General features: G+C 45.4%; 3 protein-coding genes and 1 long non-coding RNA gene across 10 annotated transcripts in view; 1 reads left to right on the top strand and 3 right to left on the bottom strand.

Moving 5' to 3' along the window:
* The window catches only part of MME (membrane metalloendopeptidase), a 31,837-nt gene extending 19,519 nt beyond the window's left edge, over nucleotides 1-12,318 (top strand). For all 6 annotated transcript variants that reach the window (XM_023932726.2, XM_086843903.1, XM_086843904.1 and 3 more), the window contains 10 exons: nucleotides 537-635; nucleotides 1,135-1,215; nucleotides 1,773-1,876; nucleotides 2,051-2,109; nucleotides 4,254-4,373; nucleotides 4,620-4,753; nucleotides 5,693-5,758; nucleotides 7,843-7,938; nucleotides 8,342-8,418; nucleotides 10,925-12,318. In XM_023932726.2, coding sequence (XP_023788494.2) covers nucleotides 537-635; nucleotides 1,135-1,215; nucleotides 1,773-1,876; nucleotides 2,051-2,109; nucleotides 4,254-4,373; nucleotides 4,620-4,753; nucleotides 5,693-5,758; nucleotides 7,843-7,938; nucleotides 8,342-8,418; nucleotides 10,925-11,024 — 936 coding nt within the window. In that variant the 3' untranslated portion in view covers nucleotides 11,025-12,318. The remainder of the gene's footprint in view (nucleotides 1-536; nucleotides 636-1,134; nucleotides 1,216-1,772; nucleotides 1,877-2,050; nucleotides 2,110-4,253; nucleotides 4,374-4,619; nucleotides 4,754-5,692; nucleotides 5,759-7,842; nucleotides 7,939-8,341; nucleotides 8,419-10,924) is intronic.
* LOC147651387 (uncharacterized) lies at nucleotides 10,941-13,125 on the bottom strand. Its single transcript, XR_015274493.1, has 2 exons — nucleotides 12,759-13,125; nucleotides 10,941-12,721 (listed from the first exon to the last, which is right to left on the bottom strand). It is a non-coding gene; the product is annotated as an uncharacterized LOC147651387 (long non-coding RNA).
* An 894-nt stretch (nucleotides 13,126-14,019) lies between these two features.
* STRIT1 (small transmembrane regulator of ion transport 1) lies at nucleotides 14,020-17,741 on the bottom strand. The gene is made up of 3 exons (XM_023932732.2): nucleotides 17,632-17,741; nucleotides 16,039-16,170; nucleotides 14,020-15,864 (listed from the first exon to the last, which is right to left on the bottom strand). The coding sequence occupies exons 1-2, from the start codon at nucleotides 17,642-17,644 to the stop codon at nucleotides 16,076-16,078; spliced, it is 108 nt and encodes a 35-aa protein (XP_023788500.1). The 5' UTR covers nucleotides 17,645-17,741; the 3' UTR covers nucleotides 14,020-15,864; nucleotides 16,039-16,075.
* Nucleotides 17,742-18,325: 584 nt separating this feature from the next.
* PLCH1 (phospholipase C eta 1) overlaps nucleotides 18,326-26,018 on the bottom strand; it is a 79,261-nt gene continuing 71,568 nt past the window's right edge. The window contains exons 25-26 of one of the 2 annotated variants that reach the window (XM_086843897.1): nucleotides 22,219-22,410; nucleotides 18,326-18,809 (exon numbers count right to left, since the gene is read on the bottom strand). The gene's annotated coding sequence lies outside the window, so the exon portion shown is untranslated. Of the gene's footprint in view, nucleotides 18,810-22,218; nucleotides 22,485-26,018 lie in introns of both variants that reach the window. The other variant, XM_086843881.1, reaches the window with a different exon arrangement.

Below are 26,018 nucleotides of genomic sequence, written 5' to 3'. Positions count from 1 at the left end.
TTGCAGTGTAATCAAAGTGGGTTTGATTTTTAAGTTTGTATTGAAGTGTTAATAATGGATATTGCAAAGGTTTAAAAATGCAAGTTTTTATTAGAGTACAGTGTGAAATGTGGGGATTGCAGGTGCACAGCTGCAGGGAGAGAGGCTCCTGCCTGCTCTCTGAGCCAGGTGCATGGGCAGGCTGTGCACGAGTCAATCCTCACACCCCAGGAGCAGCTGGCACCTGCACCCACTGCTGTGCTTTGAGACTAATTCACATCCTGCCACCACTGGGCACAGGGGCAATTGGCTATTTTTATTTTGCCTTCAGCCACACAGAAAGTTCCTGAAAATGGACCTGAAGTGAATGAAGCCTTCCAGTGATCACCACTGGAGTGAAACAAGCCATTTTTGGGGCTGGCACAAACACAAGGATTCCATCAGATGCACAACATCCAGCGGGGCAATGTCTATCAGGGTTTGGTAACCTGAATGACTGAACTGCATTGCCCACCATCTTACTCTGTGGGTTTGTAACATTCTGATGTTTTTTCCAGGTTGAAGAAATGATTGCAGATATACGTGACGTTTTTATAAAAACCTTAGATGAACTTCCCTGGATGGATGCGGAGACCAAAAAGAGAGCAGAACAAAAAGTAAGTTTTGTCTGAAATATTGGTAATGTGTAGTTCAATATGAATTGGTATTTCAATTGTTTATCCTGACAAAAAATAAGCAGTAGCTTCTATCACTATATTATAATACAAACACATTTATAGCTGTGCTTATACAGGCACAGCAGCTTAGGATTCCATGGGAAGGGGTCTCCAGAGATAGGCACAAAAATGGGTAGAATCTGTATACAAGATTAAGACTTTTCAATAAGTGATTAACTTTCAAGTAAGTGATTAAGGAGCTAGATAATGAACATCTACAGGAAAACAATACTGAAAATGAAAATTATTTCTGCTTTTAGGAGGATTGGGATAAAACCCATAAACTTGTGCTTTCAATGAATAAAAAATGTGAACAAAACCTATATATAATTAACATCCTGCGGTTTCCGCAGTGGCTTCCATATTGTCTTTCTTATATAACTTATTATTTAAAAACATGACTGGATTTGCTATGGATATCAAATTCCCTTGTCCCTAGGCAACAGCAATTAGAGAGAGGATTGGTTATCCCGATGAGATTGTGACAGATGACAACAAGCTCAACAGTGAGTACCAGGAGGTAAGTTTGCACAAGAGGCAGGAGAATTAGAGAATTCAGAGAAGAAAATGTGCATTTGCTTTCCTTGCCCCACATGCCCAGAACAGCCCCAGGTGTGCCCAGCTGCAGGGGAAGAGAGGAGGTGTGAGCAGCCAGCCTGGTAGGGCTGACCCAGCACGGGATGTGGCACACAGGTGTGACAGGCTGACCCAGCACGGGATGTGGCACACAGATGTGTCTGAGCTGGAACTGCTCCTCAGCAAACTGGCAGCCACTGGCTTGCAGCAGGCAGCTCCAGAGGTTGGGCCAACAATTGCTGAATCCCACTCAAAATATGTATAGAAAGAGAGAATGAAGAGCTCTGGAAAAAACACCCAGCTGCTAACATAGATCCAGCTACAATATCAACTCTGTGATGTAGCAGAGCTCTGCAAACCAAGGTCTAACTGTAGATCAAAAAATACTCTTAGAAATGTGTTGCATAGCTCATCATGCTTAAGACTAGATCCTCCTGATCCATGTGACTTATCCCATACCAGTAACACCACCACTAACTTCTCTTCCCCTTTTCTTTTTAGTTGAACTACAAAGAAGAAGAATACTTTGAAAACATTATTCAAAATTTAGTATTTACCCAGAAGAAAAGGTTGAAAAAGCTTCGAGAAAAGGTGGATAAAGAGGAGTAAGTATTTAATATTACTATGTCTAGTCTTTTATCCAGTTTGCACAGGAGAAGGTACCTTCCAACTTCAAATATTCTGTGATTCTGTTACACAGTTTCTAGGCTTATTCTAGCAATCATTAACTTTGCCATTAACAATTGAAATACTAATGTTTATTCTTCTGGTGTTACCAGGTGGATAAGCGGAGCTGCTGTTGTCAATGCTTTTTACTCAGCAAGTAGGAATCAGATAGGTAAGGTTTACCAATTTGTTGATGCCCAAATTATCTATTTTTTATATATGTAAGTATGTACTTTTAAAATCAGGAAATTATCTTCATATTACAAATTTGAGTGTAAAGATTCTTAATGTCAGCCTTCCCAAAACCAACAATGGAAATAAAAAACCTCATCCATTCTAGGTAAAGATTAGAACCACATGGAGGCCCCAAGGTTTCTCATCTTGTGAACCATCCCAGCTCCCTTCACAGTGTTGCAAGGCTCACAAGAGTCACAAAACATTTCACAACATTAATTATACTTCTTGATATTTCTGTCACGTACATTCTGCAAACAGTGTTTAAATTTTAGTCATCCAAATGTCACAGACTGCAGTGTCCTTTCTAGACCATCAGTGAGGCACTGTGATCCACCAGCTCCTGAAAACAAGTCTAAAAAATGAAAAAAAACCTTGTCCTGCAGGGCTCTGCACAGAAATGAAGCAAGATTATTTCTTGATGTGAGCATTTAGCTCTTTCCTGAACAGTTAACACAAAAACTTCCAGAAGGCTTTGTTTGAAATAGCTTTGTTCAGTAATTTGTAGGAAAGGAATCATGATGTGGAAGACTGAAACTGGTGACTGGCAGTTAATGTGAGTCATAAATTCTTACCTCATCCGTTAACTATGGCATGCACAGGATAATTAAAGCAGTCTGATCTTTAGAGTGATGTCTGAATTAGCTTACAGCCAGACTTTAAAGAAACTCTCTAAAGAGCAGTTGTGTGCAGGATGTGTAGGGCCCTTGAGTTCTGTTGCTCCATGTGGGTATGGTGTGAGCTGCACTGCTCCATCAGCACTTCAGACCATGAGGAAGCCACTCGGCTTCCAAAGGGCAGCTGAGCTGCTGCTGGCCAGGCAGTGTGGCCAGGCATCCATCCATCCATCATCCATCCATCCATCCATCATCCATCCATCCATCCATCCATCCATCCATCATCCATCCATCCATCCATCCATCCATCCATCATCCATCCATCCATCCCCCTGCGTGTTCCCCCAGCAGCTCCTGGCTCTGGGGCTGCCCAGCCCTGAGTCCCGTGCTGGGGACAGAGCATCCACAGGCAGCAGCTCCCAAGGTCGCTCCTCTGCCGGCCCTGCACAGCCTGTGGCACTCACACTGCTGTGACATCGCTGCTTCCTGGCACCAGGGCCCAACGCTGGGATATTTCATTCCACAGCAAACAAGCACCGCACTGGGCTTGCTGTGACAGCAGCTTGCACAGACAGCACGACTGGCTGCTTCCTAACCTGTTCATTATTGCTGGTTTTGCCATGGTTCTTTCTCGTCCTGAAAGAAAGCCCTAGAACTGAACTGGATTTATACTGAAATGCAAGAAGTATCAATCTTCTTTCTTTTGCTGTGTGAAAACTGTCACCCAATTCCTTCTATCTGTTTAAGTTGTGTAGAGTTACATCCACCTCCTTCCCAGGGAGAATTAATTCTTTATATGGTGGCGGCAGCAGGGAGACAGGAAAAGGCCTTCATGAGATACCAAGTGGAACTGAATATTTTATAGTATTTTATTACACTTAATTTATAAAAAGATCAGAATTGCAATACGGTTTATTTTTAAATTAATTGTTTTGTAGAAACCTAGAAAAATGAGCAGAGAAGTGGGTAAAAGGAACTGCTTTGTTCCAGTTCTTTTATTGACAGCTTGGCCTATTTTTATTGATTCTAGTGGGAGTTACTTGTATTTTCAAGGGAAGAATAAATTCCTGTCTCTGAGATTGATTTGTGATGGAATGATCAAATAATTTATTCTTCTTAGGGGACACCCTCCCACTTCTCACAATGTTGTGAGGTTTGTTTAATGATGAGACAGAAGTCTGTGAATGCTAAGTGATGTAAATTGGAACAAACTGCTTTTTCTGCAGAGCAGAATAGTAACAAAGCAAAAGCTGGTCATGATTTTGGAAGTGTCTGAAGAGGGGAGTGGTCCTGCTGCTCTGTTCCTCCTGTCCTACAGCATTCCCATGTGTCAGTCACTTGTTGCTGCTGGGAGATCTGAGGGAACAGGGTGTTTTTGGTCAAAGCCCATAAAAGTGGTCTGGCCTCACTGTACCTGCAGGATAAGGAGGCAGGACCTTAACTGTGCTGTGGCTTTTTTTTTCAGTCTTCCCTGCGGGCATTTTGCAGCCCCCTTTCTTCAGTGCCTCCCAGCCTAAATCCCTGAATTACGGCGGCATAGGAATGGTCATCGGGCACGAGATCACGCACGGCTTTGATGACAACGGTGAGGCACCGAGCTGCTGGTGACAAACACTCAGTGCACAGGGTGTCTTACATGCTTTAGTGCTTAATCCTTCCGGGGACACATCAGAGGGAGATCAGTTTCCATACGTAAGATCAAGTCTGGATTTCTGAGGCATTACAGTATTGCTCTTCCAGAAGCACAATCCAATGTCTTACTTGCTCCCCTCCTCACTGCACCAAACCCTCTTTTCTTGCGTAAATAATTCTGTTTAATGTATTGTTACAGGCAGGAATTTTAACGAGAACGGAGACCTCGTGGACTGGTGGACTGAAGAATCAGCACGGAATTTCAAGGAGCTGTCCCAGTGCATGGTGTACCAGTATGGGAACTTCTCATGGGACCTGGCAGGTGGACAGAACGTAGGTCCTGTTTGTGGAGCTGGTTCCATGACACAGCACTGCTTGCAGTGCTACACGGGAAGCACAAGAAGTTATTTCTCTCAGTTCCTCTGGCTAGCTTTTTACAGCCTGACAATATATTCCAACACCCAGGATAGGGAAAAGATAAAACTGCCAGCCCTGAGGCTTTCCCAAAACATGTGTTGAAGTGTGGGAACTCAGAGAGAGGCCAGTGACAATAGAGAAGAAAATTTCAACATATTTTTCTGCCTTTTTATTCACACATTAAATTCAATCAAAGGCTGATTCTAGATTTTGCAGCTTTGACTATCATAAATCAGTATGTTGGACTAAAGGTTAAAATACGTTTTTAAAAAAATAAAATTAGAGATTTCCCGTTATCAAAGCTTCATCATTTTTGGTGATATTTGACTGATTTAGGAATACCTGCAAAATAGAGATCTTCTGTGTATCTGGCTAACAAGAAGCTTTTGAACTTGCCTACTATACAGAATAATAGTTTCTGGCAGGTTTGCTGATGTCTGTTAACAGACAATTTCAGCAATTTGGAGTTTGAATTTTATCTTGTTCTACAGACTACAGATTCTGTCCACTTCTTCTGTGGTAAGAAACTGAGGACTAAAGACAATTAGAAAAGAGGAAGAATAAATGAGCAATAACTAAGTAGCAGAACTGGGTTAAGAGATACAGAACCCAGAAAATTGCCTGGAGGGGGGAGGAAGAGGATCAGAAAAACAAAAGTATCTCAAAACATGGATTTTGAGACAAGGGACATAAAGACGTTTCAGATATTTTAACATAATATTCTGCTAAAGCTTCAGATTACAGTTTATGGTAATTCCTGCTTTTAGAAACTGGAAAATGCACAAAGTATGGTGTTTCAAGTCTTGGATGAGCTTTTCTTTTCAGAAACCAATACTTTTTCTTTCTGTTCTACAGCTGAGTGGAATCAACACACTAGGAGAAAACATTGCTGATAATGGGGGTGTGAGACAAGCATACAAGGTAAGAAGTATCAATTTTTCTGTTTTAGTTGAAACTGTTAGAGAATAAGAAAATCAGTTGTAGAGCCTTGGAAGAAGAAACACAATTTCTGTGTTAGAGACAGGAGCAGACTGACTGCCATCAAGGCCTGGATTAAAGCTACTGGCCAGCTGTGGTATTTATCTCATCCTGTTAGTCATGTCAGGCTACAGATTACCTGTTCCTAGGGAACTCTTTTCCATTTTTTTTTTCCTTTGTGAATAAGGAATGTGTGGAATGGAAACATTCACTGGCTCACACTTGGACCATGACCTAAAGAAAGTGCTGATAGCAGCAGCTGTCTGCCTCTGGCTGGTTTTTTCACTAGCTTTTTCATGCCAGAAAGGAGGGGCAGAATGACTTTCTTCTGACCCATGAACAAAAACACTTTGCTTTTCATCTTGTACAGGTGACTTGGGCCTCTGTACTGGTATCCCAAGATGTCAGAGACACTGGACTCCCTGCACTAAGCCTTCCAAGGGGGCTGGATGCTTTTTGGCTTTACTTTCCTTCTCTTCCTCAAACAGCTGCTGGAATCCCTAGATTGGCCACCGTTGAGACTGACAGCCAGAGAGACACAGGCTCTTTTTGTGAGCATGGTCTGGAAGAGAGTAGAGAGTCAGCTTCTCTATCAGCTTTTCTTGTTACTCACAAATCTGATGGCTGCAAGCCTCAGCAACATGATCCTCCTTCTCCTTCCCTGAAAACCTTCTTCTGTGGCAAAATACTCAACACTTGACAACTGAGTGCTGTCACTGCTCAACAAAGAGCCTCTGGAATGCATGGGCCAACTCACGCTTCTCCAAGTTCTCACTGGAAATGGACAAGTTTGAGGGCAAACACAATTATTAATGAGAGTTTAAGGAATGATTTGGAAGCCTAAAAGAGGCATAAGGCTTATTAGATTAGTCTGATCTTCAGTTACTGGAATATTTGTGCAAAGTACAAAGCCATGAAAGGGGATACGCTTTCTGAAAGGAATGGGAGTAGCCAGAAAAATTAGGTCAGAAGTATTAAAAATTATTATGACATCATATAAACAATAAGAAAGGTCCAAAAGGAATCTTGAGAGGTCAATATTCCACCCTCTCCATGCAGGTAGAATCAACCCCTTCTGCTTCCTTCCAAGCTCCCACAGGAGCATTCCCGCTGCCTCCTCGTGGCACTCCCAGTGCCGTGCCTCTGCCTCCAACAGCGCAAACACAACAATCTGCTCCTTTCTCTCCTGTGACCTTTCACATATTTGAAGACTTACATGCTTCAAGGCCCAGACTTCTCTCCTTTAGACTAAACAAACCCAATTCTTTCGATCTTTCCTCATAGGTCATGTTTGCTAGACCTCTGCTCATTCTTGCTGCTTTCTTCTGGACTCTCTCCAGTTGGTCCACATCTTTCTTGAAGGGCAGTGCCCAAAAGTGGACAGAGCGCTCCAGCTGAGCCCTGGCCAGCACCAAGTGGAGTAGAAGGATTACTTCATGTATTTCATATAAGCCACTCCTGTTTACACATCCCAATACAACACTCGCCTTTTTTGCAGTACAGTGGCACTGTTGGATCTCGTTCAGCTGCTATCCATGGAAACTTCCAGAGCCTTTTCCATGGACCTGCTATCTGCTCATTCCTCACTTGCACTGGGGCGGCTGATTGGCTTTACTCGTGTGGTGCCTCGGCACTGACTTCAGGCAGAACATTTCTGCAGCATCTTTCATTAGGGATGATACACTAACAACACAGCGTTTGACACATGTCTCCATAAGAAACATGAAAGCAGCTGTTCTTACTATGGCAAGGTTTTAAAGTCTTCTGCAATTCACTTTAAAAAAAACAAATCCCAAAAAACCCACAGTGGAAAAAATCTTTTTCATAATGCAGCATTAGATAATTGATAGCACAGTACTAAGAAATGGCCCTGTTGTCTTCTGCTTCAAGGTGATTCTTGTGGGATGGATGGCCAAGGGAGGCAACGATTAATTATGTCAAAGAATCCATGTTCCTCCTTGTCATCTTTTCATTTTGACTCGAAAAATGCTGGAAGTGGTAACATTTCTACTCACTCCATTCTACAGGCTTACGAAAACTTTGTGAGAAAACACGGAAAAGAAAAACTTCTTCCTGGTCTCGACATGAACCACAAACAGCTGTTTTTTCTGAACTTTGCACAGGTATCCTTTACTTCTTGCCTGAGGGCTTTGAAAACCACTTGACATTACAGTTTAACAGCAAGTCACAACAGGCTGACTCCCGTGGGCTAGCTAAGAGCTGGCAGAGCTGCAGTGCTCAGCAGTGTTCACTGCAAAGCAGTGAAAATAAAGTCTTGTTAGGTGATTTTTATCTTCCCTAAAGAAATTAATTCAGCTACTCATAAGCCTGGTAGAAAGTACCTTGTGCCCAACTGCCTTTGTCTGAGGACAATGACGTACTTTTTTAACAAAATACACCCTTTTTTCTCTATGTTCTAATGTGGAATTTATTCTCACAAACATTAGATGTTTCATAGTTAAATGACAGCAGGTCTCCTCCTGCAAAATCTTAGGCTAATGATGCTTTTCTTTGTTACCTGTGCAGGTGTGGTGTGGAACGTACAGACCAGAATATGCAGTGAACTCCATCAAGACAGACGTGCACAGCCCAGGCAAATTCAGGTCAGCAGAGCCAACAACCCCCAGTGCAATCCCAAGGTGTAACACCCCTGCAACACACATGGCTGTTTGTGACCCTGCCCAAGGCTGGGCTGCCTTCCCAGGGGAGCTTTAACACACACACATCCACAGGCAGAGCACACTGGGGCTGCTTAGGAGGGGACATGAGCTGGGCTGTCCCTGTCCCTTCCAGCCCAGCACTGCCCAAACAGGCAAAGCCCGTCCCAGGCAGCTCCACAGGCAGAGGTAAGATGTGGGATCATTGTCTCATCCTTGAGAAGACCCAACTTAATTCTGTCCACACTATGGAGCAGCTTTGGGCAGTCTCCACCACAGGACACACCCCATCACCTGGCTGTCACTGTGAGACTGTTACTGCAGAGCCCCAGTGGCTGGTCTGGAATCCAGGGCTCATCCACAAGTCCCTGGCTCCTGTAACAGCTCCTGACGGGGTTTTTATACACCAACAGCACAGATGAACTTCTGTCCCCTCCACTGAAGTCACAGGCAGAACCAGTGGGAGATCACTGCCCCTCACTCCTAACAAACCCGTGTGCTGTGGTACAACAGCAGATGTGCATTTTGTGTCTGGTGTGCTCAGCCAACCTTCTCCAGATCAGCTGGGCTCCGTTCAGCAGAGCCATGCAGGAAACGTGGCTGCTCCTGGTACAAGCCTTTGAGCTAGACTAGGGTCTTTTTATCTGAAGTCAGAGCAGCCTATTCATCAGCAGAGTAAGAACGTGCTCTAATAAACCTCTTTGGTCCAATGCCACCGTATCAGTGGTAGTGCAGCCATCACAGCATCTGCTCTGGAAGGCTGAGTCATCTCCAGGCTCCATGTCCACAATAGCCAGGCTCTCTGCTGATACAATCCACTACATTAGTTCCAGTATCTTTCTTTCAAGGGCTTTTCACCAAATCTTGTTTATCCCACACACTCAAACATTTTGTGAAAGCGGCGACTGTTCCCTCACTGCCCTCATTGCGGGTGGGTTGTGCTATCTGGGATCTCTCCCACAGGCAGTTTGTGCACCAGCTCCTACAGTCATTCCTGTCTGGTCTCAGTGCTAATGAGGCTCCAGAGGCTGTTCAGAACCTCAGCACATCTGATTTGGATGAGGCACAAGGCCTTTGAAGTTGACTAGTTCGGCATCTCAGTGTAACAAGCTGTGTTTGTGTGTACCCTGGATACATTACATCATGCTGTGCTGTCTGTACCTCGGTAGGACAGGCTATAAACTTTACATGCAATGATACAAGTGTTCATGAGAAACCAGACAACATTTTTAGAATGGGCAGGCATTTTTAGGATGAGGCCCCCTAAGAGCACTAAAATAGAAAACATTCCATGAGACATACCCACAAAATTAACACCTAACAACATATTACAGGAGTGTCACAAAGGCTCCCAATGTGCCTTTTTTGATTATTATTTGGGGAGTGTGATGAGCCTTTTCAACATTTGCTACACTAACTGTGGGCTGTTTCTCCTTACAAGTAGGACAGCTCCTCATAAAAATTGTTAATTGCAGAGCATCCATTTTAGAAATTCTAATTTATTGGAGCAGTGAAGCACAGCTAGATCACAAAACTGCATGATTTTTTTGATAACCCTTTTTCTGTGCCATCTCCTGTTCCACTGCTGGCTTCCAAGACCAGGGAGTCACTTTTGGCCTTGTAGAACAGTTGAGGTGCTGCAGGTGTCACTGCTGAACTTCACCTCAGCTTCTGTGGGCACACCCTGGTTCTAATGATGAACATAGTTCTCAGAATAATCATGAATTACTCAAAGAAACAGTTCTTTAAAGAACTTCTGTGTCACAACCACTGTCCATCAGTATCTGTATTTGACCTGCTTCCCTGCACAGGTGTGAGCTGCTGTATTCCCAATCCAGAATCCCTCTTAGCAGATCTATTCACACATGTTCACAATCACACGTATAAAATCAGCTTGAGCTGGAATGGCCTCATACTCACTTTCCATGTTGAGTTGAAAGCCATTGTTTGTATGAGTCTTTTTGCCAGGAAACTCATTCACTGGAAAATCTGTGCAGAACGCCCAGAGGAGCAGCATGATCTCAGTTAAAACTTGGTTGGTGTAAAAATGTAAATGAACATTCACTGACGAGTTACCACCACAGCCCTTGACCTCGGGGTCTTGTTTTCCCTTCACCAAGAAACTTGTCAGCAAAACATAGCTGAAAAAATCCTCAGTGAAAACTATTGACAAGCAAGAAATCTGTTCTAGGTGAAAGAACTGGCTTGTGAGAGAGCCAGCCATGAGGAAGGGACAGGTCCTGTATTTTTGGGGTTGCAATAGGGGCAAGATGAGCTGAAGAACAAAACGCATTTCATTGAGGTGAAATGAAGCAACAGCCAGAGCTCAGCAACAGGGCGTTCCCCACATTAGAGTGAGGTGACACAACAAAACAAGTTACAAAATACGGGTCGTGTTGTTTGTTTCAAACCAAGGAGAGCAGCAATGACAGCGTGTTGCTTTGTTTTAAAGGGTGCTGGGATCACTGCAGAACTCCCCAGAGTTTTCAGAAGCCTTTTCATGCACCACGAGAGACAACATGGATCCTGCCAAGAAGTGCCGCGTTTGGTGACAGACTGCAAACCTCACATCTCAAGGAGCTTTCCAGGAAAAGAGACCTTTCCTGTTGATTTTGAGAAGGGGAGGAGGGAAGAAAGCTGAGGGGAATATGCTAGAGACATGTCTGTAATCCTTGGTAAACATGCAAACCCCGAGTCACCACCCAGCACAGCACCGAAGAAGGACTAAGGCAGCGCTGCCTGCCTGGCTGCTTCTCCCCCCAGAGCCCCACAGGACCTAACTCACCTGGCCATGCACAGCCACACCTCACCTGTAGTTTTAACCCTGCCCCCACAGCCAGTGGCTTTTTGGATTCATTTTAAAATGGCAAAGTATAACACATGATCTCCTCCCGGCCGGTGAATGCAGATTTCTGATCAGGGGAGGAGGGAAGTACTCAGTAACACACATTTTAGCCATCACAACACGACAGAGAGATGACAGTTTCTATCCCACTGTCAGACTTTGTACCCTCTGCTGTTATAGGAAATCTGTTCTACCAAATGTTTTCAGTTTTACTTGAAACCATTTACACAAGAGGAGTCCAAAGACCTGCTGTACTTAAGTAACTTCTCACTAATTACTTCAGCGTGTATTACCTGAAGCCCCTATTTACAACAGTTAATTTACAGCTTTCCAGCCCAACTGAAATTGTAGGTAATTTATTAATTTCTGTACCTATAATCTGTAAGATTGTGATCAAAGACCCTTTCATCATTTTCTAAGCTTTTTCTTGCCTTCTCTAAAGTTGCTCTTTTTTAAAGTTTCTAGTAATGTATAAATCATAGTTTTTATATTTAAATCTTGAACTACACTTTTGACTTGAAGTATTGTAACATATTTTATCAGTGGCTGCATAGAACTGGGAAATGGGACTAAAGCATGGTATTGGGCAATAAGATAAAGCCTACAAAACTGAGTTCTCCAATGGAGGGCACAAACATTGGGGTTTTCAGGCTGACTCTGTCAGTGCTTAGGCTCTGATCCTGCACATTACTTGTACGTGTTCTGATCAATGTCAGTCCTCACGTCAGGAAAGCTGCACAGCTGATTATAAGAGTCTGAAGGAGCTTTAAGTAAGAGGGTAAAAGGCTTTAAATCTGCAATGATATGTACCAAACATCCTCATGCAGATTGCAAAGGAACTTACTGCTTTGTTTATCAAAGCAAAGACATTTCCAAACCAAGTACCAGATACCTCAGATGACTGCTACAATAGGTCTATTTAAAAACCTATTTCCTTTTAGCTTTCTGAGTTTGTCATCTGATCAAAACATTTTGATAATAAACTGAAATTATGAGCCAAATGCAGTGCGTGTTCTTCATAGGAATTACGAAAATACAAAACAAAAATTCTCTGCAAATAAATGTCTGCACTTGCCCCTGAGCCCCACAGCTCAGAAAACACAGAGCACAACCAACAAATCCCTCTCCCACCTCCCAGCATCGGCTTTGCACAGGAGCGAGCCTCTCAGGAGAGGGGGAAGCCAGAGCTCCTCGACTTTCACATGGAAACCAACATTTCACACAGGAACCAGCATTCCGAACAGCTTTGTCCAGAACAAGGACAAACAAAAAGCCCTCAGCGCTCGGAGGGAGTTGGAACGGGGCTGGAGACTGAGGGAGAGCAGACGGGCCCTGCACAGGCGAGGGAGCGCCTCACCTGAGCCGGGCCCCGCGGCCCGGACGGCTCTGAGGGCCCGGACGGCTCTGAGGGCCCGGCCCGGATAGTTCTGATGGTCCGGACAGCTCTGAGGGCCCGGCCCGGATGGTTCTGATGGTCCGGACAGCTCTGAGGGCCCGGCCCGGATGGTTCTGATGACCCGGACAGCTCTGAGGGCCCGTCCCGCCCACCACGGACCCGCCCGGGGCTCCTACCTGAGGCGTGCCGGGCGCTGCTGGGCTCCGCGTCCCTCCTGATCCGGGGTTCGCTGGGGGTTCGGGCTCACACCGGGGGCTCCGGGACCCCCGGATCCGGTTCGGGGTCACACTGGGCGCTCCAGGACCCCCCGGATCCGATTCAGGGTCACACTGGGCGCTCCGGGACCCCCCGGATCCGATTCAGGGTCACACCGAGACCCCCGGCTCCGGTTCGGGGTCGCTCCGAGGGCCCCGGGGCTCCTGAGGGCGGGGGCAGGTGAGCAGCGCCCCCTTGCGGAGCGCACCTGGCAGGTGTCATCCCAAACCCTGTCCGAGCCAGAGGGGCTCCCGGGCAGGTGTTATCCCTGTCCCACCCAAACTCTGGGGTTCCCGGACAGGTGTTATCCCTGTCCCAGCCAAACTCTGGGGTTCCCGGACAGGTGTTATCCCTGTCCCAGCCAAACTCTGACTCCCGGGCAGGTGTTATCCCTGTCCCACCCAAACTCTGACTCCCGGGCAGGTGTTATCCCTGTCCCACCCAAACTCTGACTCCAATACAGGTGTTATCCCTGTCCCAGCCAAACTCTGACTCCAATACAGGTGTTATCCCTGTCCCACCCAAACTCTGACTCCCATACAGGTGTTATCCCTGTCCCAGCCAAACTCTGACTCCCGGGCAGGTGTTATCCCTGTCCCAGCCAAACTCTGGGGTTCCCGGACAGGTGTTATCCCTGTCCCAGCCAAACTCCGGGGCTCTCAGGCAGGTGTTATCCCCACAGCTCTGCTCTCCACCACGGACATGCTCTGCACCAGTCGTGCAGAGGTGTACACCAACATCCTTAAATGGGATTACAAGCATTGAAAGAATATAAACATGAGCCTGGAAGTTTCCAGGATGCCACATGCTGCATCCCAGGACAGGGGGACAGATGCTTCTCTCTGCTCGATTTACTCCAAGAGCTGTTCGGGGGAAATGGGGAAATCCAGGCCAAGGGCAAGCCTGGCATCATACTGTAACAATATTGTAATAGCCTGACACTGAAGTTATTACCTGGCTTTAATAGTGCAGCACCAGCATTTTGCAAGAAATCTGAATGTACATGGTTTTTCTCCCCTCAATCACCGGCATCTCTCTGAGAGAAAAGAACCTGGCTCTCAAACACTCGTTTTATTTTTCAGGAATGAAAAATCCCAAACCTTTCACCCCCACATGTAAGGAGAGCTTCATGCTGCACCACGAGCAGACACCCAAGTGGGTTGTCTGAAGGTGGTTACAAAAGGTCACTCCGCAGTGCTCAGCAATCTTCCAACAGCGTGGGGGATGCATATTTTCTTGGAATAATCCTCTCTTTATTACCCCATAAAACTGGCAGAAACTTCTGCTTTGTATACAGCAAGTCAGCCCGACAATATTGACGCCAGCCTAGAAAGTTATTTTGGTTTGCTCTGCCAAATCAGATCTCAAAAACCAGGTAAAGCTAAACCAGATTGTAGTGTTTACATTTTATCTCTAACATTTTAATTGGAAACATTTGATTTCCAGCGTTGTGAGACACCCAAAGAGCTCTTTTGGGCCAGTGGGACCTTTCAGAACTGTTTCCCTCTGTGCCTGGTAAATGAAGTGAGTTGTAAAAACACAGCCCTGGTCACTGTGGAGTCACAGCTGGATCGGTCTGGGTGGGCTCAGTGAGGAATTGAAGGTGAGACCCTGAGGTGTGTGCTCAGGGTGGGCTCTGGGTGCAGCCAGCCCCTGGCAGGGAGGGAGGGAGGGGGATGTCCCCACTGCAGGGACTCCTTGAGGTGCTGCTCAGGTGCTCACAGGACACAGCAGCTATGCAGAAATCGCGAATCCCCAGGGTTTAACCCCTCTGTTTCAGGATATCTGATGAGACTGGATCACCCCTGTGCCCTGAGTTCATTCACAGGTGAAGAAACCCAGGGTTAAGACACTTCCCGAACAGAATGTCACACTTCAGTGCTCCTGGTGACTGCTGGAATGCCCAGGAATGGCCATGGCTGCACTATGAGCACTTTTAAATTTAAAACATCTATTTGTGTTTCCATTCCTAAAGCTCAACAGACAGTGCCCACAGTTGGAGATGGAATGTCTGACTGATGTGCCTTCCTCACGTTCTCAAAATGATAGCAATTGTGTGAGCAGGAGTCAAAAAAATAGTTTCGTTCTCTATTTAACCCCATCAAGGGTCATTAAGAATTTTTTCACATTCCCTTAAACTTACATCTTGCTGGGATCTTCCAGTCACACCTCTCACAATCAATTCTCTGCTTTAACTGGGGATTGCATTATTAATGATTTCATCTTCTCAGAACTGCAGTTCTGCAGTAGAAAAATCTTCATGCTCAAAAGCCCAAAGCTGTCAGTGAAAATGCAGTGATCTGATGTTCAGCTGTGATTTAAATGGCAAAGTCACTGAAAATTCACATGGCTTATTATTGTGTAGGGGGTGTAATTGTCTCCAATTATAATTAAGAAGGCAAACCCCCCAGTAGAAGACACTGAGGGCCCCTGGTGAGTCTGAGATCCAGACACACTCAGCTGTACAACCCTCCCAGCTCTGAATTATCCTGACGTTTTCTTTTTGAAGGACATACAAAGTTTCTGTTTCATAACAATAGACTCCAGGAGATTTTCCCCATAATAAGCTAAAAATATTTGCCCAGAGCCTATGAGAAATTAACCCTTGCCTGTTTCTAGCAAGCTTGAAGTTCCTTAGCTGGTAGTAGCTATTTTAAAAGTTTGCTGTTCAGCAAGCAGGTAGGTGTCTGACAGGAATCCAAAAACACTCCCTCAATTGCAAATAAGCTGAGAACAGGGAAATTGGTTTGGTGAGTCCTCCCAAAGGATAAAAAGTGTGCACGACATTTACATTGTTGATAATAAAATTAACTCATTTTATACGTATTATTGTCATGAGAAACGCAAACTGAATTTCCATGTTCTTCTCCTCAACATCACTGTAGGTTCTTCTGACCTGTAAGACACAGAAAAATCCATTTAAAAGGGTGGCAGTGCCAAGCAGGGCACGGGGGGCTGGTGTGTGACACTGCCACCTCTGCAGGGTGCTGTGGGTGACACTGCTGTCACTGCAGGGTGCTGTGGGTGACACCATCACCCCAGGGCTGTGGGTGACACTGCCATCACTTACCCCAGGGCTGTGGGTGACACTGCCATCCCTTCCTGCCTCAGGAGAAGACAATGTAGACCATGAGGGCACAGCCCACGAGCCAGCCGAGCGCCAGCAGCACCGGGACAAGCAGGCGGGCCAGCGGGGCCTGGGCTGGCACAGAAAGCTGTGTCAGTGACATGGACAGGGAGCTGCTGAAGGAATGGCACCAGAGCCACACCGGGGTGTCCCAGGGTGGCTGAGCCACGGCTCAGGCTGCTCAGCAGGCTCAGGGGAGCCCAGGGCAGGCCCAGGTTCTCTGTGGAGCACACGGGAAGCAGGACTGGCCTCACATCAATACATCTCCACAAAACATCAGAATTTTAAAGACCCTTCTATCAGTTTCCTACAAACAGCACACTCTTGCCAGAAAGCAGAGTAACAGCCTTTGAGATCCTGTTATTACCAATATATTACAACCTCTTACAGCCCCTCTTTACACAGTTAATAGAATTACAGGTTTTTGAAGGGATTAATAAATTATGTAAAACTATTCACAACACCTTGCACAGTTTAGATCAAGCAGGCAGACTCGGAGGGATGCTTAATAATTTAAGGATTGCCACATTGTTCTTCTAAAGCTCTGCACAGCAAAGCTGTCTCACCATGACACTGCATGGTGTGTCTGCCATGAAAATATCAAACACATGAGCAACCCCACAGCACAAAAATCCTGCCCTGAACCTGGGTGTCCTTTAGCCCAGGGAGTCCCTGAGCTGTTCCACTGCTCTGGGGCCCAAAGGCAGGGCTGGATCCTGCTGGGGGCACACAGGGGTTTGTCCCAGCTCTGCTGGAGCTGCTGACTGCCAGCCTTTCTTATGGGAGCTCAGGTTAAAGCAGTACGAGGGTAATTTCTGGGGCTACCGGTCCAATGAAAACTCAAATAAATAGTGTTCAGTGTCCTTGTGTGCCTTAGCAGAAACTCACCCTCCCTAGATACCAGTGGTGCATTAAAAACCAGGAGATAAGGCTTTAGAAACTTTGAATGTAGCTATGAAGATGTATTAAAAAGTCCCCTTTATAAGTGTTACCTGAGTAACTGTGCACACAGCACACACCACAGCTACAGCTGTAAATTTAAGTGAATAAAAATTTACAATAGATATAAAATGCATTTTTATAAACTGCATTTTCTCCTTGGAGAGAGTGAAGTGTGCTTACAATGGAAAGGTCATTATTAAAATTTCATTTTGCTCTGCCACTTGAGCTTTGTGGGGTTAAAATCTAAATTATTCTGTGTTCACTTGGCACTACACTTGGAGCTCAGCTACACACAGTGTACCAAAAATGCTGTCAAACATAACTCATTTTACACACTGTCCTATTGTGTCAGCTAACTTGGAATGACAACTACAAAAAATAAAGAAAACAAAAAAGGGTAGGATTCAAAAACACAGGATAAACCCAAGCTGTTAATAGAATTAGCTTTTAAAGTGATTACACTTTCTTGCTGAAAAGTAAAATATATACAGTGTATCAGACAAGAATACAGGTAGCTGAGTATATTCACACTGCATTGCTCAGATCTATTCATTTCAGTATATTATTACATTCACATTTAATTGTGCCTCTTACCTGGTTCTGCCATTCCCCCTCTGCTAGTTTAATGGCAGGTTAAGGTTTGCCTCTGCAGTTGCTCTGAGAGCCCTGGGATGCTTTAAATAGAGCAATATTTGGAATGTGCTGCAGCTGCCTGGCTCACTGGTGCCAGGGGTTGGCTATAAGCATTCAATTGTCTAAAAAGGCAGGAATTCAGGGGTTCAAGGTTACCTCTGCCTGTTCCTCCAACTGCAGCTCTGTTTCAGAGCAATCTGAAACACTGAAACATCTGAAATCTCTAAGGAGGGGTCAGTTTATTGAAGAGGGAGGGAAACAAGGGTGGAAACTGCTTTAAGTCTCTTTATACCCATGAAGCCCCCCACGGTAAATGCAGATAACACTCATGACCCCCCTGTATTTCCAGTGTGACAGGGATCAGTGTGTTCTGAGCCCTCCACTCTTCTCTCATCCCTCTCCTGTCCAGGCCAGCCCTGTTCAGGATTCCTGTGCAGGTATCCCTGTAGTTATCAGCTCTCTGCTAAGCATCACCTGCTCCCAGAAGTTCAGTCCCAAGGAAGGGCTGCTTGCAGGGATCCCCGAGCAGGGGGCAGGAACGTGTCCAACATCACACCCACACCACAGCTGGGAGGAACAGCCCTCCCCAGGCATCCCCAAAGGAAGGGGATTTCATTACTGCTTCTCCAGAATGGGAGCAATCTTACAATAAAACTCAGGGCTATGGAACACTTTATTATGCCATGCACAGTTCAGCCTATCACAACATTTTGAGACACGGGAACAAACCATGAGCTTTACTTTCTTTGTCTGGCTTTGCTATAAAGCAAATCCTTTTGGGATAAGATCCAATTTGTTGTGAAAAGAAATATGACTCTGTGTAAAATACTTATTGGAAAAAAAAAAAAAATCTCTGATACAATAACTTTGTTGGCTGCACAGCTGCTCCTGTAAGAATCCTATCTGGTTTGGTTCTGCTAATTATATCTATCCATCTGATCTCATGGAAATAATTTCCAACAGGAATCACATATTCCTGACAAGAGCATCTGACCTTGAGGGATTGGGATCCTTCCAGGCCCAGTTGCCACAAGCGAGGGCAGCGAGTCCCTGCTGCTCACACCACTCTGGGAAACTGCTCCCCTGTGAGTGCAGCCCTGCACGTCCACAGCTGCACCTGAAGGAGATCAAAGCTGCAACTGCAGCAAAGAACACAGTAACAATATAGACATTATTTTAAACAACACATCTTCTGTTGGGAACTGAGGAATGAACTGCAGCCATCAATTCTACAATAGACCTCAGTCCAACAGCCAAAAGAAGAAGCAGAGGGACAGTTTCAAAATATAAAAACAAGGAGAGCACAGAAGGCTTAAGAAAATACTCAGAATGGTCTGTGGCAAAATGAATCTACTGCTTTTCTGCTGAAGGACAATGCACAAGAACAACAATTCCCTCATTTCTATCTGTTCCCAATTACGTGATCTTGTTTTATGTTTTTCCCTCTCTGTTTGTGCTGGGACACTGAGATACTCAATTTCCAGAGTTACACTTGGATGGGCAGTTGGGCTCAGAAATGAGATTCCTTTTTAGCCTCCAGCTCACCGAGGTGCTCAGACAGATTGGTCTCAGGGCAACCTTTGGGTCTTTGTTCCCATTAACTGCTCAAAGCTGGCAATCACTTCAAATGTTTTAAATGTATACAGTGCTTTAAGGGAATTAGGGCCCAAATTAGGAGGAGGAACAGGGTAATGCAGCAGGGCTGCAAGGCTTCCTGTGAGAGAAGCGCTTTTAAGGGGAGAAATCCTTTTAGTGCCTGGTGTTTGGGCAGGAACAGTCAGAACCTCACTGACCTCCCCCCACTTTGCAAAGCAAATGGGCCATTTTTAGTGTTAAAATAGCCAGTATGTTTAAAGCACATCCCAATCTTCATCACTACATCAGTAGCCAGAGATCACATACTGAAATGTCACATTTCTGTCTTTGTTACTGTACTTGGAACCTCTGGGAATCTGCACCCACATGCAGGAGGCTGGCAAAGAAACGCTTCATTTTACAAATTCTATATGATCCCTATAAATAACTGCAGCCTACACTGCTTTAGAGGAGATTACAAGGACAGACCAACTCATCTTCACAAAGGGAATGCTCCAAGTAATAAAATCTTTATAGCTTTGTGATACTGGTATTAATTTTTAAATCACATTTCTTTCAATTGGCCTTTTTCCTTTAAGAAAGAACCCTGATTTACTAGCGAATCAAAAGCCAAGTTTATATGCCTTGAATTATTTTATGATTTTCCCATACTCTCTTGTGACCTGCAGACTAACATATGAGAATATCAGATTATTGCATTCACAAAATAGGTTTATGTGTGGAAAATTTGTCTAATGAAATGCATTTTATTAGTCACACCAATCTTAGCATTTGAAAGCTCCCTTACAAATTGCTAGACATTACTTCTACTCACATTTACATCATGAAAGTAAAGGCCGCGTTATTTGATAACTGCGCGACCAAAGACCTGAAAAAATCCATGTATTAAGCTACTAAATTATTAATTCCATGTGCTGCTTCCTAGGGCTCTGGGTCTGCACATCATTTCTGCTGGCAGAGAGAAGCATCACTCAGCCAAATGCTGAGATACCTGCAAAACCCAGCTGCAGCTGTGGAACAGCACCACGGGGCATAGATCTCCGTGAGCCGCTCCTGGGTCAGTCCCACGGCTGTCACAGAACAGCCACAGTAATGAGCTGGGTTTGCCCTTGTGCAGCTCCAGCTCCTGGCACCTGAGGGATGGCAGATTCCCCTGGAGCTGGCACATCATGGCCCCATCTCCCTGGCACCTCGTTCACCAGCAGCAGCTCCTGGGAGCGCTGGGGCCCTGCAGAGCTGGAGGTGAGAGCAGCACCAGGAGCCCTGGGCACAGCCCAGGGGTGGCAGCAGCTGAACACAGAGCCCAGTGTCTCCAAGCACAGATTATCAGAGCCAGAGCAGCTCTGGCTCCTTCCCCTGAGCCCCCCAGGACAGCTCAGGGCCAGTCACAGGACAGGTTCCAGCTTCTTCATATAAAGACTTCACCCACTGCTTCCCATCCTGTGATTGTTATTCTGCAAGGGAACCCAGGCAGAAATACCCAGGGTTTATGATTTGAGAAATGGCAGCTTTCTGGAGGATGTGAGCTGTGATTTATACACTAGTGCAACCTGTTGCTGTGGCTTTTACTGTCTACTTGGCATTTTCTTCAGAACTGAAAGGTGTTTAATGTATCTTGGATTTTGGTGGTTTTGTGCATTTGGATTTGCACTGAATCCTAACTCCTGGACCAAGTTAGAATTCCAGGCTTACCACGCTGCATTTTCCATCTGATTCTTCTGCTGTGACAGAAAAATGAAGTTAATAATTACTCCATTCTGTTCCCTTGGATGAGAAAAAACAACCTGCAATGCATTCTGTGTGCAGCAAAGAGTTTGAGGAAGACTCCCTGGTGCAGGCTTTTGACTTTGACTCAGGCCATGAGCCAGAGTCACCTCCAGCACAGTTCCATGGGGCTGGCACAAAGCTGGGAGGAGCCCCAGGACACCCCCAGGACACCCCCAGCCCCCAAACTGCCCTGCAGCAGCTGCAGCCCCCTGAGCACCACCCCTCACCTCCCGTGCCAGGCTCAGGGCAGGAGGGGGCTGAGGAGGGGAGGCAGCAGAGCTGGAGCCACCTGGGACACTCCAAGAAGGGTTTTAGCAGGGTGCTCTGGCTGATCCTGCACACAGGGGTGGGAACAGCTGGAGACTGGATCACATTTTTGGCTGCTCCTTTGTTCCAACTCCTGCAAAACAAGGGACTGAAGTGCTCAGCTGGGATGTGTGTCCCAGCTCTTGGTTCAGCCCCACATTTCCTGGTTGAAAACAACTGACCAGAGTGAAGATGCTGCATTCACAAACAACCACTGGCCTGTGTAATTTCAGCTCATGTGCTGGGCAAAGTCAGACATGGGCTGAAAACATCTTTATTTGATCTTCCTGTGTCCTCTGAAAGAACATTGGCTTGTGCCAGCAAGGAACACAATGGCAAAACACAAACTGGCTGAAGAAAAAGGCGTGTGCTCATTATCACGAATTGTGAAAGACTTTCTAAAATGTCATGTTTGTCTAAGGTTTATTTCTTGATTTGACCATTCCAGTGGACCATAAACACTGGGGAAAAAAATGGAGCAAGTTAATTTCAATGTCCTCTTTAGAGCAAAATGAAGGATTTCTTCAGAATCTTTTATTCTACATTTTCATAGAATCAGGGAATGGTTAATGGTGACCTTTAAGATCACCAAGTCCAACCATCAGCCCAGCACCACCACATATTAAAAAACTACAGCTCAGGTGGGTACAAGGAAGCCCTAAAGTCACCTTCCCCAGCAGACACTTGCAGATATCCTGCTCTCACCTGCTCACATGAGGACTCCCTACTCTTAAAAACTGGGAAAAGCAAGGTTGGGACAAAATTCAAGAGCAGAAGAAAAGCTCTGATAAATCCAAGCCATACCCAGGTGTAGGGAGCCCCCAGCATGTCCCAGCAGTTCCTGTGAGTGCCAGGGAGCTCCACACACTCCAGACTCACCCTGGGAATGCCAGCTGGATCCCTGGGATCTCAGTGCCAGACTGGTACCGCTTCAGGGGCTGCCTCACTTCCACTCATCTTGTAGACAACCGGCCAGGTCATCTTCTCTTCCATTTTCCAGGGGATTCTGGCATCAGCTTCTCTCATTCCATACCCACATGGAGATGTTCCCTCCTTTAGCAGTGCATCTATCTGAAGGAGAACATGAGAGGGATCCTTGTCCTTGCTTTTCCTACAGCTCATTCCTTTTTAAATGAACCTCTGTGCTGGGAAAAAATGCACTTTTAAATTTACCATGGCAAATCAGTTAATTCAAAAAGGCTCTGCAAGCCTTGAAAAGCCATTAAGATACTAACAAGTTTTACCTGACCAGAAATAAAGTTCTCAAAAGCAATAAAAATGGACAATTTCATGCACAAATTAAAAGCCAATCTTATTTGTAAGCAAAGAGCAGTTTTAGCAACTCCAAAGTGGTGCTGCAGTTCCCTCTTGTGACAGCCAGAGCTAACTCCTGTTTGCAGGGAGCCAGGAGGCTCTGGCAGCAGAGCCACTGCAGCTCTGTGCAGGTGTGGGCTGGGGGTTCTAAACAAACTAAACCTGCTGGTTTTGAAACATCCCTCAGGAAAGATGTATTCACTGTTCTGGGGCTTTGGAAAAGGAGTTTCCCCACCCTGTGGTGCCTTTGCCCCTGCTCAGTTTAGTCCCACATGAATCCCACAGCAGTTACAGAAATGAAGCACCTGAAGCCTCTGTGGTGCTGGCCAAGGATGCTCCAAGGTGACAGGGATGGGCAGGCTGGCTGCTGCTCAGATCCTCAGTAACCAGGAGCACTATTTACAGGCACAAACAGAGACTTTGCTGCTTCTTTCATGTGAACTCTCCCCACCCTTCTCATGTCTCTAGGTTCTTTCTGCATTTTGCCCCAAACTAAGCTCCCAGAATTGACTGGTTTTAGCTTTTGGAAGCCAGTTCTTGGTTTGGGTTGGGAGGGACCTCAAAGCCTATCTTGTTCCACCCCTGCCATGGGCAGGGTCCTGTTCCACAGACCAGGATGCTCCAAGCCCTGTCCAACCCTTTTAACACCTGCAGGAGTGTCACTGAGTCCTTCAACACCTGCAGGAGTGTCACTGAGTCCCTGCTCACAGATCCAGCTCAGTCCCAGCTCTATCCCAGTTCTATCCCAGCTCACAGACCCAGCTCACAGTCCCAGCTCTATCCCAGTTCTATCCCAGTTCTATCCCAGCTCACAGTCCCAACTCTATCCCAGTTCTACCCCAGTTTATCCCAGCTCAGTCCCAGTTCTATCCCAGTTCTATCCCAGCTCACAGTCCCAGCAGGGCTCTCTGGCTCCTGGCACACTCTGGGCAGCCCTGACCTGTCACCCTGAGAATCAAGCCTTCTGATATTGTTTTTCAGAGTTTCTAGACACTTTCCCAGGAAGGTAACTATAAACATAGATGTTTACACATTCCATTAAAGATATGTCTTTTGATGGACGTTTTTACGACCAGGGTGGTTGGGAAGGTGGTAACCTGTCACTGTCAGACATGAAATGATTCACACGGACACAGCTTGAGGTGTGGTGAAAGAAGAAGGGTTTATTTGTTCTTTCAGAATTTACAGGTTTTCAGCAATGACCAGGGATTGGATAGTCAGGTTAACACCTTCCCAACCACACTGGCTGTGAGAGATATCCATCAACAGGCATATCTTTAATGGAATGTATAAACACCTATGTTTACAGTTACTTTCCTGGAAAAATGGCTAGAAATTCTGAAAACAATATGGAAAGGCCTGATTCTCAGGGTGACAGTAACCTAACTATCCAATCCCTGGTCATTGTTGAGAATCTGTGAATACTGAAACAACAGGATAAAGCTTTTTTCTTCCTCTACCCCACACGGAGCTGTGTCTGTGTGAATCGCTGTGTGTGTGACAGTGACAGCAGCCTGTCCCCGGGCACTGTGGCACTGTGGCACAGCTCAGAGGGACTCACTGGGCTCCCAGCAGCTCCCACAGCTCCTCCAGGAGCTGAGCACTGGGAACCTCTCCTGGAATTGCTGCTGCTCCGGGCAGGGCTGGCTGCCAGCAGATGGCAATCCCTGCCCGCAGTGCCAGCAGCCAGGCCAGCACTGGCCCAGCCTTTGGGGAAAAATCCTCTGAACGCTCAACAAAACGAAAAACAATGAAGTATTTCTAGAATTAATTACACTACATAATGTTTACATAGAAGAAATATTATTTTGTCTTGGATTTTTGGATGCAAACCCCTCCTGCTGGGATGCAGAACCTACAGCTCTCAGTGAGGCAGCTCTCCCTGTTCCCTCAGCCACCTCAGTGATACCTCACAACCACCAGGAAATTATTTCAAATAACCACAATTTCAAATAACCATCAGCACTGGGAAGGGAGCTCCTCCTGCAACAGCACTGCCCTGGAAAGCATTTCCATGATCCACATTTCTGTTACCCCACCTCTCCAACCCCTTCCCTTGCTTTTAGGGAAAAAGAACAATGCCTGAACTCACCTATCTCTCCTCAAATATCAGTGTGTTCTCCTCAAAAATTAAAAGAGGTCACAACTGAAATTTCCCCAAATTGGTATCATATTTTGAACAATAATGGATTTATAAAATCCTCTTTCAAAAGATAAAAGGCCAACAGTCCCTTGTCCAGGCCCTTCCCTGCACACAGACATTTACCACTTGAATTATGCCACTTTCAAGTTAATTGCTGCAAAAATGCAGAAAGTCTTAGCTCAGTAAAGGCTTTACTCAGAGTCAGTTTATTCTGGGTTCATTTAAATTAATCTGAAATAAGATATCTTTAAACCTCATCAAGAGCATGTTATCTTTTGTAAGGGCTTAAGAGCTTTACAATCATGCTGCCAGTGAAAGGACAGGCAGAAAAGCCTGAAGGCTGGGGAAAAAAGATCGTTTTGAAGATTTTTATAGGGGTATAATCTCTAAAAATAGTCTTTTGATAAGTTATCTTCAAGTTTGGATTTATAGCAAAATGGAGGAAAAGCACCCTCCTGGGGGTGTGATAACCTCTGCTGGATCATCTTAGCAGCAGATAGCAAGATCTCCATGTTTTCTAAATTTTTCATGGATTTTTACCTGAGCACCAGCCTTTGCTGCTTCAGCAGGTGCTGCCATGGAGTTTTCTAGGCTACAAATATCCCCAGAAATACTGAAGTCAAAATATTCCATGTGTTACATGAACAGTTACCATCCTCATCAACCAGCAGCAGCCGTTTAGAATACACAAAAACCCCCAAAGAAGCACAAAAATCACTTGTCCACCCCAGAGAAACTGATGCTGCTGCTGATACAAATATATTCAGTGAATATTATTATTATTATCTGATACATTCCTTCATGCAAACTGAGGATTTAAAAGCCCAAGGCTTATTTCAGTATGAGGAATCACATAGGAAGGAAAGTAAAGCAACAGTTTAATCTCCAAATAGTTTGGGATTTTTCAAACATTCCCTAAGTGACTTTTTCCCCTTGGGAGTTATTTCTGAACAAGCAACATAAAGTTTAAATGCTGTCAAATGCCAAAGGATGTTTTCTTCTAAATGAATGCTAATTAAATTAGTAGCAAAGGTAGTTACATTGACCTGAAATTCTGGATGTTTTAAGGGACATTCAAATGGAAACAATTAATATTCAGGGACCAAGCTTGCAGGTCAGCGCAGGATTTGGTGCCATGGCTCTCTCTTAAAATAAGCTCATGTGAGTTAAAACTGATCCCAGAGAACTTCAGTTAAAAACAGTGTCCTTCACAGAGCTGAAA

The sequence above is a fragment of the Cyanistes caeruleus genome, chromosome 10 (assembly GCF_971803275.1).
Source record: "Cyanistes caeruleus chromosome 10, bCyaCae1.hap1.1, whole genome shotgun sequence".
Taxonomy (NCBI): Eukaryota; Metazoa; Chordata; class Aves; order Passeriformes; family Paridae; genus Cyanistes; species Cyanistes caeruleus.
The sequence above is the reverse complement of the archived record's forward strand: the minus strand, read 5'-3'. Positions and strand labels throughout refer to the sequence as shown.